The following is a 12,898-nucleotide window of genomic DNA, read 5'->3' on the forward strand; positions in this document are numbered from 1 at the left end:
ACGTAACATAATACATAAATATGTTTATTGTTTTTTAAAGAAATATGTGCAAAATTTATTGGGGAGTATAAAAGAAGATATTTGGAATGTTTCAAGTGATAAAAACTTCATACAACGTAAACTTCGAGCAATTATTATCAAATTAGGATGTGCATATGGTCTACCAAGATATCAAAAAAAAGTATATGAATTATTTAGAAGATTTTTGAATGATAAAATTAAACCACATCCAGATATAAGATTCACAGTGTATTACTATGGTTAGTGGAATTCTAAATGTATTAATTAATTAAAATATAAATCGGTACTTACATCATTATTTATTTATATTATAAATGCGATTTTTCGTATTTAGGAATGTCTCAGGGAAATGCTAGTGAATGGAATAAATTGTGGGACTTATTCTTAAATGAAAAAGAACCTCTGGAAAAAAATAACTTTATGGATGCACTGACTGCCTCAAAAGAAACATCAATATTAACTAGGTAAATTGTGCACTTAATTTTATTCATATGGAATAATATATATTTTACGTTTTTATAGACTATTGCAACATGCAAAATATGATAGTCATGTTTATACCCGAGATTATTTAAGAATCATGTTACTTATAAACCGTCAACCTTTTGGAACCCAATTCTTATGGGACTTTTTGAGGTAGGTACCTATATTATAAATATATTGTAATACAATAGGGGTACAGGATAATTTAAATTGTCATCTAATGTAAACTTATGTTATGTTAGGGAGAATTGGCAGTACTGGGATAATAATTTTTCTTTTTTTAATTTGCAACTTAAAAAAGTCATTCTTCCAGTTTGTGCTCATTTCAATACACAAGAACATATTAGAGAAGTAAATATTATTTATTCTAAACTAACGTAAATGCTTGTCGATAACCACATATCAAATGCTGTATTTTATTTAAACTATCAGTAGGTTTTTGTTTTTTTTTACTTGCTTAATATTTATATACATTTTAATTTTTTTAGATGAACATATTTTTCGATAAACATCCTTCAGCTGAACCTCCATCAGGACGAACATCTATATTAGAAGTTGTATCTAATAATATTAAATGGTTAGAAAAACACGAATTTGTTATTAGTAATTGGTTGATAAATTCCATCTAATATGAAAAATGTCATCTATTTGATTGTAAAAATTTAAAAATTCAATATATTATCATAATATAGGTCCGATTTATTCAATATTACAATGATAATCTGTGTGTATTGTTACAATTTGATTATTCCTTATATTATTCATTTTAGCCTATAGGTATTTTTTTTTACAATAAAATTGTGATATGTATATTAATAAAATTCGGTAAAATTTCCGGATTATGAAGTGTCATTGAAAAAAAAATTGATTGTAGGAAAATTTTTCAAATATAATATAATATAATTATACATACCTAAATTTTTCACTGTGCCTAGAAACTTTAATACTAGTTGTATACTTGTATCTTTTCATTGTAAGCTACTCATCATTTCATAATTAATAAGTCTATAACATACATAAATGTTATATTATATGAAAATGAATATTAACTTTGATGCTTGGTACAAACAAATTAAGTCAAAAATGGTTATTTTTTACTTAATACGTTGAAAAATACAGAAAATAAAGTCGATTTGTTTTGGTACGGTACTCTTAAGTCGTATTGATAACGGTTATCTCTTAAATTGCAATTGCAATCATTAAATTGAAAATATCCCCCGACTTGCTGTGCAACACCTCCTCAAGTTGGTCACAGGGTAACTTCCAGCTAGCCATGCGTGGCATTATTGTAGTGTTGCGCGCATGCGTATAAACGTAAAATCGACAACTAAGTATAACATAAGTTTCGATAAAAAAAAAAATTCAAAATGACGAGGGGGAGCTAAATTGCAACCGGTATACGGTTAGCTAAGCTGCAGCGGCTAAACCCAAGCACCTTTTGACGTGGAAGCAGACAAAGCGGTTCGTCCGCCGCGTGTTGTGTTGTTCTTGACATAGGTCATATTATTATGGTCTATATAACCTAACCTAACAATTTTTTTTTTTCAGCTAGAGGAGCTCAATCATTATGCACTCTGAACTATGCTATAATAGTATAACACACAGTAGTATAGTTATATGTTACAGAGTGTATATAATGTTCGAATGTTCCTAGTCGAAAAAAAAATCGTACCTATAGAATATCCGGATTATCGAGAATGATCGGGATCGACGCAAAACACGTTATTGTAAATAATTATTGTTTCATCTATTGTGGCCCATGTAACAACGACTGCTCCGCGTACGGTGGTAACTATAAAAATGGCAAAGAATACTGAAATGATCCGGCCAGTCCTCGAGTTCCGTCGATTGCCTGTGTATGAAAATGAAGACTTTAGAAAATATAATTTTTCAATGGAGAGAGAATTTTCGGGACCGTCGCAAAATGCGTTATTGTAAATAATATTATTGTTCCATCTATTGTGGCCCATATAATATATAATTATTATGTAACGATGACTGCCACCCATCCACCCCTACACCCGCCAACCATGCCTATAATATATGGGTCAGTGGGCAATATCTGTTTTCGGCCTATCACACACACACACACACACACACACATCACATACACGATAGGAATAGCTGACCTCACACAAGTAATCACCTTTATTATTTATTGTTTTATTTTTGTATATTGTGAGTAACACAATAGTATTTAGATTACATATACGTTATCGCACGACGCTGCGCCTGCTGTGTGAATACATATATATTATAATATAGACATCTTTTTTGTCCGATACCGTATGTAACCGGTACGTGAGTACCGGCGTGTGAAAAAATATCTCATTATGTTGTTTAATTAGTCAAATAGTAAAAAATGTGTCGTATTTTTCATTAATAAGTGCGCGAGTCGCTTCATAATATATTGTTGTATTTCACTCAATTTTTCATATGGCTCTAATTGGTCAACGATAATTAGTTTTCTTATTATATTATAGCTCGTGTGCGAATCACAACCATTTTGTATACAGTGCGCCTGAATCACCACTAATGACTGTATTTTTCTATAATTATTTTTATTATTATTCTACTATAGGATAACACCAGCTGGCTATTCTGTGAACCACAAATTGTAAGATTTTTATTGTCATTTATTTGATATATGGTCGAGTCAGGAGTTCTTAATTTCTATGTTACAATATTTTTATACGAGCATACAGCTCAAATAGTTGCGACAGTATATTTTTATTCTGTTGAGCTGTATATATATATTATCATTGCTATTCCATTAAATATTGCTGTGAATTCCTCTATATTCTAACATCATGTGTTATTTAAATTCGCTTTATTACCATTTTATTCATAGTTTATAAGCACACACACAATTACACAAAATACACATTTTGCACAACACGCATCAGGGACTTAAAAAGTATTTGCAACTACAATACTACACCACTATACATATACAACTATTCTTTCATTATATTACTTCAGTGATGTTACTTAGGCTTTTTGTATCCGGGCCCTCGTACTAATGCTTATGCTTCCGATCCCTTTAATAGCCATAGATATAAGCCTAGGTAAATACTCAATATAGGTTAGGTTATTACGTTTTTATTAGATAGCTACCTATTAATTATTAAGTTTAGTATAGGTACGGCTGTTGCATATTTATGTACGCCACAAGGCACATATGTAATATAATATGAGTATCATTTATAAAGGTCGGCGGGTGAGTGTCCATCGGTCATTAGCGAGTAGGCAATTTTAATATACATCATTATAAATACTTTGGCCTTGACTTTGATCTTTGATTAAAATTAAATAAAAAATTGATTAGAAATTAATTTCAATTACTTAAACTACTTTATTTAATAAACTCATTATTCAATATACTTGGATAATTTTTACAAATTATTTATATTGATAGATCATTAGTAATTACTAACATTTTCAAATCATTTAAGCCCTTAAATCTACTTAACCTACTGACCACTGCCATAGACATATTTATTTATTTCAGTGTAATTCAATTACAATACAATAATAACAATAATAATATTAAGAGCTGATACGTATACCAAATTATATAGTAATATATAAAATTCTTATACAGTTAAAAAGTCCACTTAATTTTCTAGATATTCAATAATAGTATTGATTAATTTATATTACTAATATTAACACCAATGTTTCTTAAATTATTTATATTTATACATATCGAATTTTTATAATTTGATTGATACACATATTCTCATCATTATTATCCTTAATACACAAAGTTATATAACTCAGGGTTCTTATTTTAAAAACAGAAGTTTGTATTGTCCTAGGATCATCCTTAAGTGTTCGAAAATATGATCTACACGGGTATTTAAAAATTCCAAAAATCAGAATTTTAATATATGTATAATTATTAAGCATAAAAATATGGTTAACATGCTTAAAAAATCATCATATATATCAATGTATCATATATTTATATTCTTATTGATTGCATAATTATTAAATATATTAATCTAATAATTTATAGTATTATAAATAACCTTGCTCAATATACTATAGTACTATATGAATATATGATTAGAGTAGACATAAAGTTCGGTAAAAAAGCAAAATAGGCAACATATAATTTATATGTTACCTATTTTGCTATGATATAAACAAACAAGTGTGGAGTATGCACCACGCATACATTTTATTGTAAGACAACCTTATCATATTACAACACTTATTAGCAGAAATAATTAAAACTTAAGAAATTTCATATCATTTAAGATTTGATGGACTTTAAAATGCATGTTCACAGGTATGTCCACCGTCATATATTGTATATAATATTATATGCTTTATATCGGATCAAATATGACGTCAGTAATAAAATGTGTAATTGTACTTTTTTTTGCGGCTGTCACAGCCGGAATGGATACGATTCCAGAAGACGAAAAGCATTCAGAAATTACCAATTCGGTGAGTGTTTGGAGAAATATATAATAATATGAACTATCTACTGAGAAGAGGTGAAAACAACCGGTGATTATTATCCGCGATATTATAGAAGTGGTAGTTATCATCAACATTTGTTAATTTTCTTGAGATCGCCAAAAAAGAAGTCACTAAAGAAAAAACTAATCAAAATAATTATAAAATAATTTACTAGCTGTGCCTCGAGGCGGACAGCCTATGCCAAAGATTAGTTATTTTATTTAAATGTATTTTTAAAAGGATGTATAGTAATATGCAATATTATTCTACTAATCAAAATAGTTATACGTAAGATGTTAATGGCAAACCAATAAATATATGAAAAAAATTCAAATAATCAATCAAAAATAAATAAATACCTCCATACAATAAATTATATATTTTTATTATTTTAAAAGTAATAAAATACATTGTAAGCTAATAAAATTGTAAACTTATTTTTTGTATTTAAGCATTAATTAGTTAATTTATTGTTTAGAGTATAATGGCAATTAAACCGTGGGAATCTACACATCGCTTATCCCCGTACGTTCGCCCACAGCAGTACTTCATTAATTTGTACCCAAATCTTCAACAAGGTTCATTTGTTGGTTCAGTTAATATAACAATAATATTGGATACTGCTCAAAGTTACATTAAGCTACATTCAAAAGAATTGAATATCACAGAAACTAAACTCAATTCCAGTTCTGTAACAGCGTTTTCATATCCAGAAAATGATTTTTTGGTAGTGGTGCCTAATGAAGAACTGAGTGCTGGGGAATACAAATTACAAATATCGTTTGAAGGTAGTTTATTAGAAAAACCATTAGGATTTTATCGAAGCAGTTATAATGATACAAAGAGCCACAAACAACATTATATTGCTAGTTCAAAGTTTGAACCAACTTATGCGCGGTTAGCGTTTCCATGCTTTGATGAGCCTCAATTGAAATCAAAATTTAAAATTAGTTTAACTCGACCATCTGGTAATAACTATATAGCATTATCCAATATGAACCAAGAGGTGAATATAAAAATGTTATTTGATTCAAATTTTACAATACTGAATAATACATTTTGTTTTAGTCTGAAGAAATCAATGTCCCTACAAATGGACTGACAACTGTCCATTTTGCTAACACTGTCCCAATGTCTACGTATCTGGCTTGTTTTATTGTGTGTGATTTTCAATCACTTGAACCTGTAAAAGCAGATCAAGGATTTCCGTTGACAGTTTATGCCAAAAGTGGTCAAACCGAAAATATGAAATACGCTCAACAAGTAGGAATCAAGGCAATCAATTATTATGTAAATTATTTTGGCATTCAATACCAATTACCAAAATTGGGTATGTATTCAAATCAAATTTATCATATAATGACTACCTATGATTAATGTGTGTGTATGAAAGTCAGGGCTTAGCACTTGAATCATTTGTTGGGTTTCGGGTGCTGGATAAATTCGGGTGTTGAACCACCAGAATAAAAAACTTAATCAAACGTTCAGGTTTTCATAACCGTTATTATTCTGATTAATACTGGTTAATACGAATGTTCATTTATCTTGAAAAAACACAATTTTTGAAGGCTGAGCCCCCACCCCCAAGCAAAAAAAAATTATCAAGCCAAAAAAATTATTTATTATGCTTTTTATAATAGATAGATATTCCTAACACGAATGACGAATGTGCAAGAAATAACAAGAACTAAGACAATGGAAAATTAATTAGGTACTTATTATATTATCTACTACTTGAGGGTATAAGGTGACTAAAATGTTCAAAATAGACCATATAGGAGACGTAGAGAAATAAAATAAAATATAAATTATGATTTTTTGAAAAATGGTAAATATAGCCACGAATTTCGATATTCGTTACTACATTATAATAATACCACTTGGGAAGTTGGTTGGCAAATAATACTGTAAAGGTATTTACTATTAATTATATGTACTATTACTTATTAGTTATTAGTATTTGGTATTTCAGTCACGACTGTCAATACGTTGTTCAGTTTTACTGTGACTATAATATTCTATATATAAGAAATAATTTAGTATTATTAGGCGATTTAGTTTGATTAGAAATCAGAATCAATTAATGATCTTATTGGATTTTATTTTCAAGAAAATAATTATTGAAATTTTCTTATAGTTTATTGTAAAATTGTACCAGTTAATTTATTATTATTATCAGACAACAAACTACAGAATCCAACTCTATAAAAAATATTCGGGTTTCGGGTAAACCTTATGTTTTGACTTGGTTTTGGTTAATTCGGGTGTTTTAAAAACAGAATCATTCGGGTTATTGATTTCGGGTGTTTGGTTTTTAGGGATGTAAGGAGTTCCGGTTAATTCGAGTGCAATAATGAATTGTCTGTATCAAATAAACGCGTTTCATCTTTGCAAATAAACAATTTAATACTTTATTTCACTGTTCAGATCTGATACCAATCCCGGATTTTATTTCTGGAGCAATGGAAAATTGGGGTCTTGTGACATTTCGTGAAACTAGAGTTTTGTATAATGAAAGTAATAGTTCTATTGATGACCAAGAGGCAATCGCTTTTATTATTGCTCATGAATTGGCTCATATGTGGTTTGGAAATCTTGGTACGTAAATATAAATATTTAAAATTTAAAAATTCAAAAATAAACAACTTTCAGTTCGTAATATTAGTTTTAATTTGTTAAGTACCAATATTATATTGTATTTTTATCATTCAATATTATATAACTTATATAAGATACTATAATTATACACCTTATTGAATTTGTTCAGTTACTATGAAATGGTGGAACGACTTATGGCTTAACGAAGGGTTTGCCACTTACATGAAGTTTAAAGCTTCGCAAGTTGTCCACCCTGATTGGGATGTTGTATGTATTTGTTATATTTGTTTTTTTGTAAGTAATTATTCTTTGTTATTTTTAATAATTTATTAGGACACGTCATTTCTAATTCATAGTCTCCATTCTGTACAAGATGAAGATAGTAAACTTCATTCTCAAGCTATAGTGCCAGATGTTACTAAACTCCAAAGAATATCCACTATGTTTAATAGCATATCATATTCTAAGGTGAGTTTATTTGGTCCCAATCTATTATATCTTTCTATAATATTAATTTGATTTCATAGGGTTCTTCTGTATTACGAATGTTAGAAGGAATATTGGGTAAAGAAGTCTTCAGAATTGGTGTGAGCGCATATTTAAAACGTTTTGCATTTAACAATGCTGAAACTGATGATTTATGGACAGAATTACAAACGGTGGCTCCAAATACAGTCAATGTTAAAAAGGTGAAAAAATGACTTATTAGTTCGTATATAATATATTATAATATTTAACATTTACCATGTCATAAATATATTTATTTAAATAAAAATAGGTTATGGACACGTGGACACGTCAAGCAGGGTTCCCGGTAGTATCGGCAATACGGAATGGAACTAAACTTACTTTAAAGCAGCAAAGATTTTTGTCTGACCCAAATACTAATTCTTCAATTGACCCATCTCCATATGATTACAAATGGGAAATACCAATCACTTATACCACTTCAACCAATAATACATTACATGAGATTTGGTTATCCAAAGATGAGGATTCATGTAAGTATTATGGTCCGTTGTATATCTTAATTAATATTAATTAAAATATTTATTTTTAAAGTTACTATTGACATACCTGATTCTGAATGGATAAAACTAAATCACAGACAAGTTGGATATTACATCATAAACTATTCTGAAAGAGATTGGTGTTTACTTAACAATTTATTAGAGAAAAATGTTGATGTATGTATTTGAATAATATTTTCAATTAATCACATTATTTAATTAAAAAAATGTACAATTCAAAGGCATTAAGTGCGGCTGACCGTTCAAATCTTCTTTATGATGCCTTTAGTTTGGCAAAAGCTAATTACTTACCATATGCCATTGCGTTAAACACGACAAAATATTTATCTTTGGAACATCATTATGTCCCGTGGGAAGTAGCTTATACAAACTTACAGACATTAAGTGAACATTTATATCAACGTCCGGCACATAAAAATCTTGAAGTAAGATTATTTAAAAACTAATAATTACAATGGTGTTACAAAACATTATTTACACAAGATTTTTTTACGCTAAATTTATAAAATCATGATTTCATGACTTGAGATCAGCAACTATTCGGATATCACATTGAAGTGTGATACAGTGATGTAAGTCAATCATTGACTATTATAATTGACATTTTAACAATGTTGGTTAGTAACGTAACGCAAATCACAAATTACTGTAACGAATTTACATTTCTAGTATAGGTGTAGTATTTTCATCAAATTTCATTTAAATTAACAAAATTGTAACGAAATTAATTTTTGAAAGTAAATTATATGGGGCAACGTGTTATTTTCCAAGTTATTAAAATAAGTTTTGAATGTAGAATATATGACCAAATTTAGAGGCTAGGATATTTGAGAAAAAGTAAAAATTAATGAAATGTATTGACGATTTTAAAAGTCTTATAAAATAAATAATAATCAACAATAGTATTGAAGATCCTAGGAATTTATTCTTTTAAACTTTGTTCTTGTATTATATTAGGTCATTAACAATAATGTACTACTACTTATTAGTCGTTATGAAATGGTGTTTTTAGTAATCTTGAAAAAAATAACGTTATTTGTAACTCCCTACATTTTAAATGAAACAGTAAAGTAACTTGATAAAAATTATGTCGGTTAATGCGAATATCATTAAATATTTAATGTAACAAGTAATGTAGGTAATTCTATTTATTTTTAAAAGTTATTTACCCAACACAGGCTCATACCATAAAATAGGTTGACATTTTTTCCCCAAATTAATATCTTTGAAAAAACATAATTGAAAAATGGCATGACGTTACAGTTTTGTATACAATAGTGGATTAATAAAAAAAAAAAAAAAATGTATACCATATTTGTTACTTTTTATAATTTTAATTTATAAAATGAAAAAATATTTAGACATTTAAATTTTTTTCTAAATACGTGGTAGATTTATGAATTTGGACGTAACATAAATAAATATATTTACTGTTTTTTAAAGAGATATATACAACATTTATTGGAAAGTATAACAGAAGATTTTTGGAACGATTCAAGTGATCGAAACTTATTACAACGTAAGCTTCGAGCAGTAATTTTCAAATTAGGATGTTCATATGGTTTACCTAGATGTCACACAAAAGCATATGAATTATTCAAACGATTTTTGGATGATAAAATACAACCACATAAAGATATTAGGTACACAGTTTATTACTATGGTGAATAGAATTTTAAGTATATTTATTAAAAACGTCGGTACTTTATTCATAATGTATTTAAAATATAAATAAGTATTTCGTATATTTAGGAATGTCTATGGGAAATGATAGTGAATGGAATAGATTGTGGGACATATTCTTAAATGAACAAGACCCTGAGGAAAAAGAAAAACTTAGGGATGCATTGACAGCCTCAAAAGAAACATTAATATTAACTAGGTAAACTGTACACTTAATAATTGTATTCATATAAAATAAAATATATTATTTTCTGTTCTAGACTATTGCAACTTGCAAGAAATGAGAGCCATGTTAGTTCCCGAGATTATTTCAAAATCATATCACAGATAAACCTTAATTCTATTGGAAATCAATTCGTATGGGACTTTTTGAGGTAGGTACCTGTAGATTATATATGTATATAATTATATTTTAAAAATATAGATAATATAGGAAAATTTAAAATGTCATCTAATGTATACTTATGTTATATGTTAGGGATAATTGGAAGTCCTTGGTTGATCGTTATTCTCGTGATAATTGGCAACTTAGAAGACTCATTCCTTTAGTTTGTTCTCGTTTCAATACACAAGCACGTATTGGAGAAGTAAATATTATTTATTTTAAATCAATTTAAATTTTGGTTGATAACAACTTCTCGAATGTTTTTTTAACATGCTTAATATTTATACACATTTTAATTTGTTTAGATGAACATATTTTTTGATAAACATCCAGTACCTGTAGATGAAGATGACGAACGAAAAATTGCACTAGAATCCGTATCTGATAACATTAAATGGTTAGAAAAACACGAAGCTGTTATTAGTAATTGGTTTATTAATGTCATCTAATTTTAAAAATTCATCAATTTGACTGTCAATATTTGAATAAATTAAATAAATATAATTTAACGTGCAATAATGATTCTTTATCTAATTTTATATTTCTTTCATTATATTATTATTATTTTATATACAATATTATTATAGGTTAGAAAAAGTTATTGGAATCGTGAATATGTGATTTAGGAGGCCACATATTGTGTTGTACGTAAAAATATTTTAAATTCTGAGTGGGGTGATAAATATTTTGATATACCAATGATATTATGTGTTTTTTTATTTCCCAAATGAAATAACTTGTTCTAATCATTCATTAAATTTTTTTTTTTTATATAATATAATGACTTGAAATATCGTATTTAGGATTTTTTCATGAGGGGAAGGGAGATGTATTTCTCTATAATCCAATTTATGGTTGCTGCATTATACTTCGTATAACGAAAATTTCACTGTGCATTATTAATATATTGCAATTTTATTGTTGAAATTTTATTTTGAAATATCAATAGTTTAATTTATAGGGCAGCTGGATTTTTTTATACTACAATGTTAATTTTAATTTTTATATATTGTTACTAGTTGTTTATTCCGCTTATTAATTATTTGTGTTTTAACAATAAAATTGCAATACATATATTAATAATGTGCAGTGAAATTTTCGTTATACGAAGTTAATGCAGCAACCATGAATTTGATTATAAAGAAATACATCTCCCTTCCCCTCATGAAAAAATCCTAAATACGATATTTCAAGTCATTATATTATATAAAAAAAAAAATTTAATGAATGATTAGAACAAGTTATTTCATTTGGGAAATAAAAAAACACATATCATTGGTATATCAAAATATTTATCACCCCACTCAGAATTTAAAATATTTTTACGTACAACGCAATATGTGGACTCCTAAATCACATATTCACGATTCCAATTACTTTTTCTACCTTATAATAATATTGTATATAAAATAATGATAATATAATGAAAGACATATAAAATTAGATACAGAATCATTATTGCATGTTAAATTATATTTATTTCATTTATTATTATTTTAGTGTGTAATAATAGTTAAACTTGAATTTTTATTTCTATTTTTAATCGTAGTAATAATAATAATATTGTTAGTAAATTAATGATATTTAAATTCCATTATTAATATTAATATTTTAACGTATATGACTTTTATAGTGTTTTCATCGTTACGTAAACCACTCACTGAACACATTCTGCTATATTTGATACAACATTTTTTTTTTCAATGATTATATAGGTAATATTAAAAATATTTTTGTAGGTTGACTAATTGATTTACAAAATTAAAAATATTTTAACGTGCAGTATACGTGGTATCCTAAATGAGATATTCGGGGTTCTTCTTACCTTCTCTAATCTTAAGTAATCTGTTATGTTCAACGTTTAGGTTATCACATATTACAAATTAATTATGAGATAGGGTAACATTATTGCGTATAGTATTATAATTAATTTAATTTATGAAAATAGTGTGGCATTTTTAAAATTTTTAATGCATTTCGAATTAAGATTAAAAAAGTGAAATTAGATTAATTTTAACATTGCGTATTTAATATTAAGGGGGCTGCAGCAGATGAAAAAAAGTGACTTTTAGACCAATAAGCTAGAAAAAACTGGAGGTATTTGGTTTTTACAGATTTTAATTTCGAAAACGGATTATGATTGATCAACAAGTTTATTAGAGAATGATCGAGGTGATTTTGAATATATTTTTTTTCGGCTGTGATATCCAAGAATAAAAATATG

At 27.5% G+C, this 12,898-nt stretch overlaps 1 protein-coding gene across 3 annotated transcripts; it reads left to right on the top strand.

Annotated features, from left to right (window-relative positions):
• Positions 1–2,073: 2,073 nt before the first annotated feature.
• On the top strand, positions 2,074–12,475 carry LOC115033059 (glutamyl aminopeptidase-like). 3 transcript variants are annotated; one of them, XM_029489547.1, is made up of 16 exons: positions 2,074–2,438; positions 4,802–4,962; positions 5,456–5,983; positions 6,046–6,307; positions 7,405–7,575; positions 7,745–7,842; positions 7,909–8,043; positions 8,103–8,264; positions 8,354–8,576; positions 8,638–8,762; positions 8,828–9,031; positions 10,050–10,269; positions 10,359–10,488; positions 10,550–10,663; positions 10,768–10,876; positions 10,980–12,475. In XM_029489547.1, exons 2-16 carry the CDS (start codon positions 4,837–4,839, stop codon positions 11,121–11,123), a joined length of 2,751 nt encoding a protein of 916 aa, XP_029345407.1. In that variant the 5' UTR covers positions 2,074–2,438; positions 4,802–4,836; the 3' UTR covers positions 11,124–12,475. The 3 variants fall into 3 exon arrangements, with proteins under 3 accessions (XP_029345407.1, XP_029345408.1, XP_029345406.1); XM_029489546.1 differs by lacking the exon at positions 2,074–2,438 and adding an exon at positions 2,709–3,121; XM_029489548.1 differs by lacking the exons at positions 2,074–2,438; positions 10,550–10,663; positions 10,768–10,876; positions 10,980–12,475 and adding an exon at positions 2,705–3,121 and having other exon boundaries at positions 10,050–10,249; positions 10,359–10,462.
• The last annotated feature ends 423 nt before the right edge of the window (positions 12,476–12,898 follow it).

This window comes from Acyrthosiphon pisum, chromosome A2 (assembly GCF_005508785.2).
Source record: "Acyrthosiphon pisum isolate AL4f chromosome A2, pea_aphid_22Mar2018_4r6ur, whole genome shotgun sequence".
Taxonomy (NCBI): Eukaryota; Metazoa; Arthropoda; class Insecta; order Hemiptera; family Aphididae; genus Acyrthosiphon; species Acyrthosiphon pisum.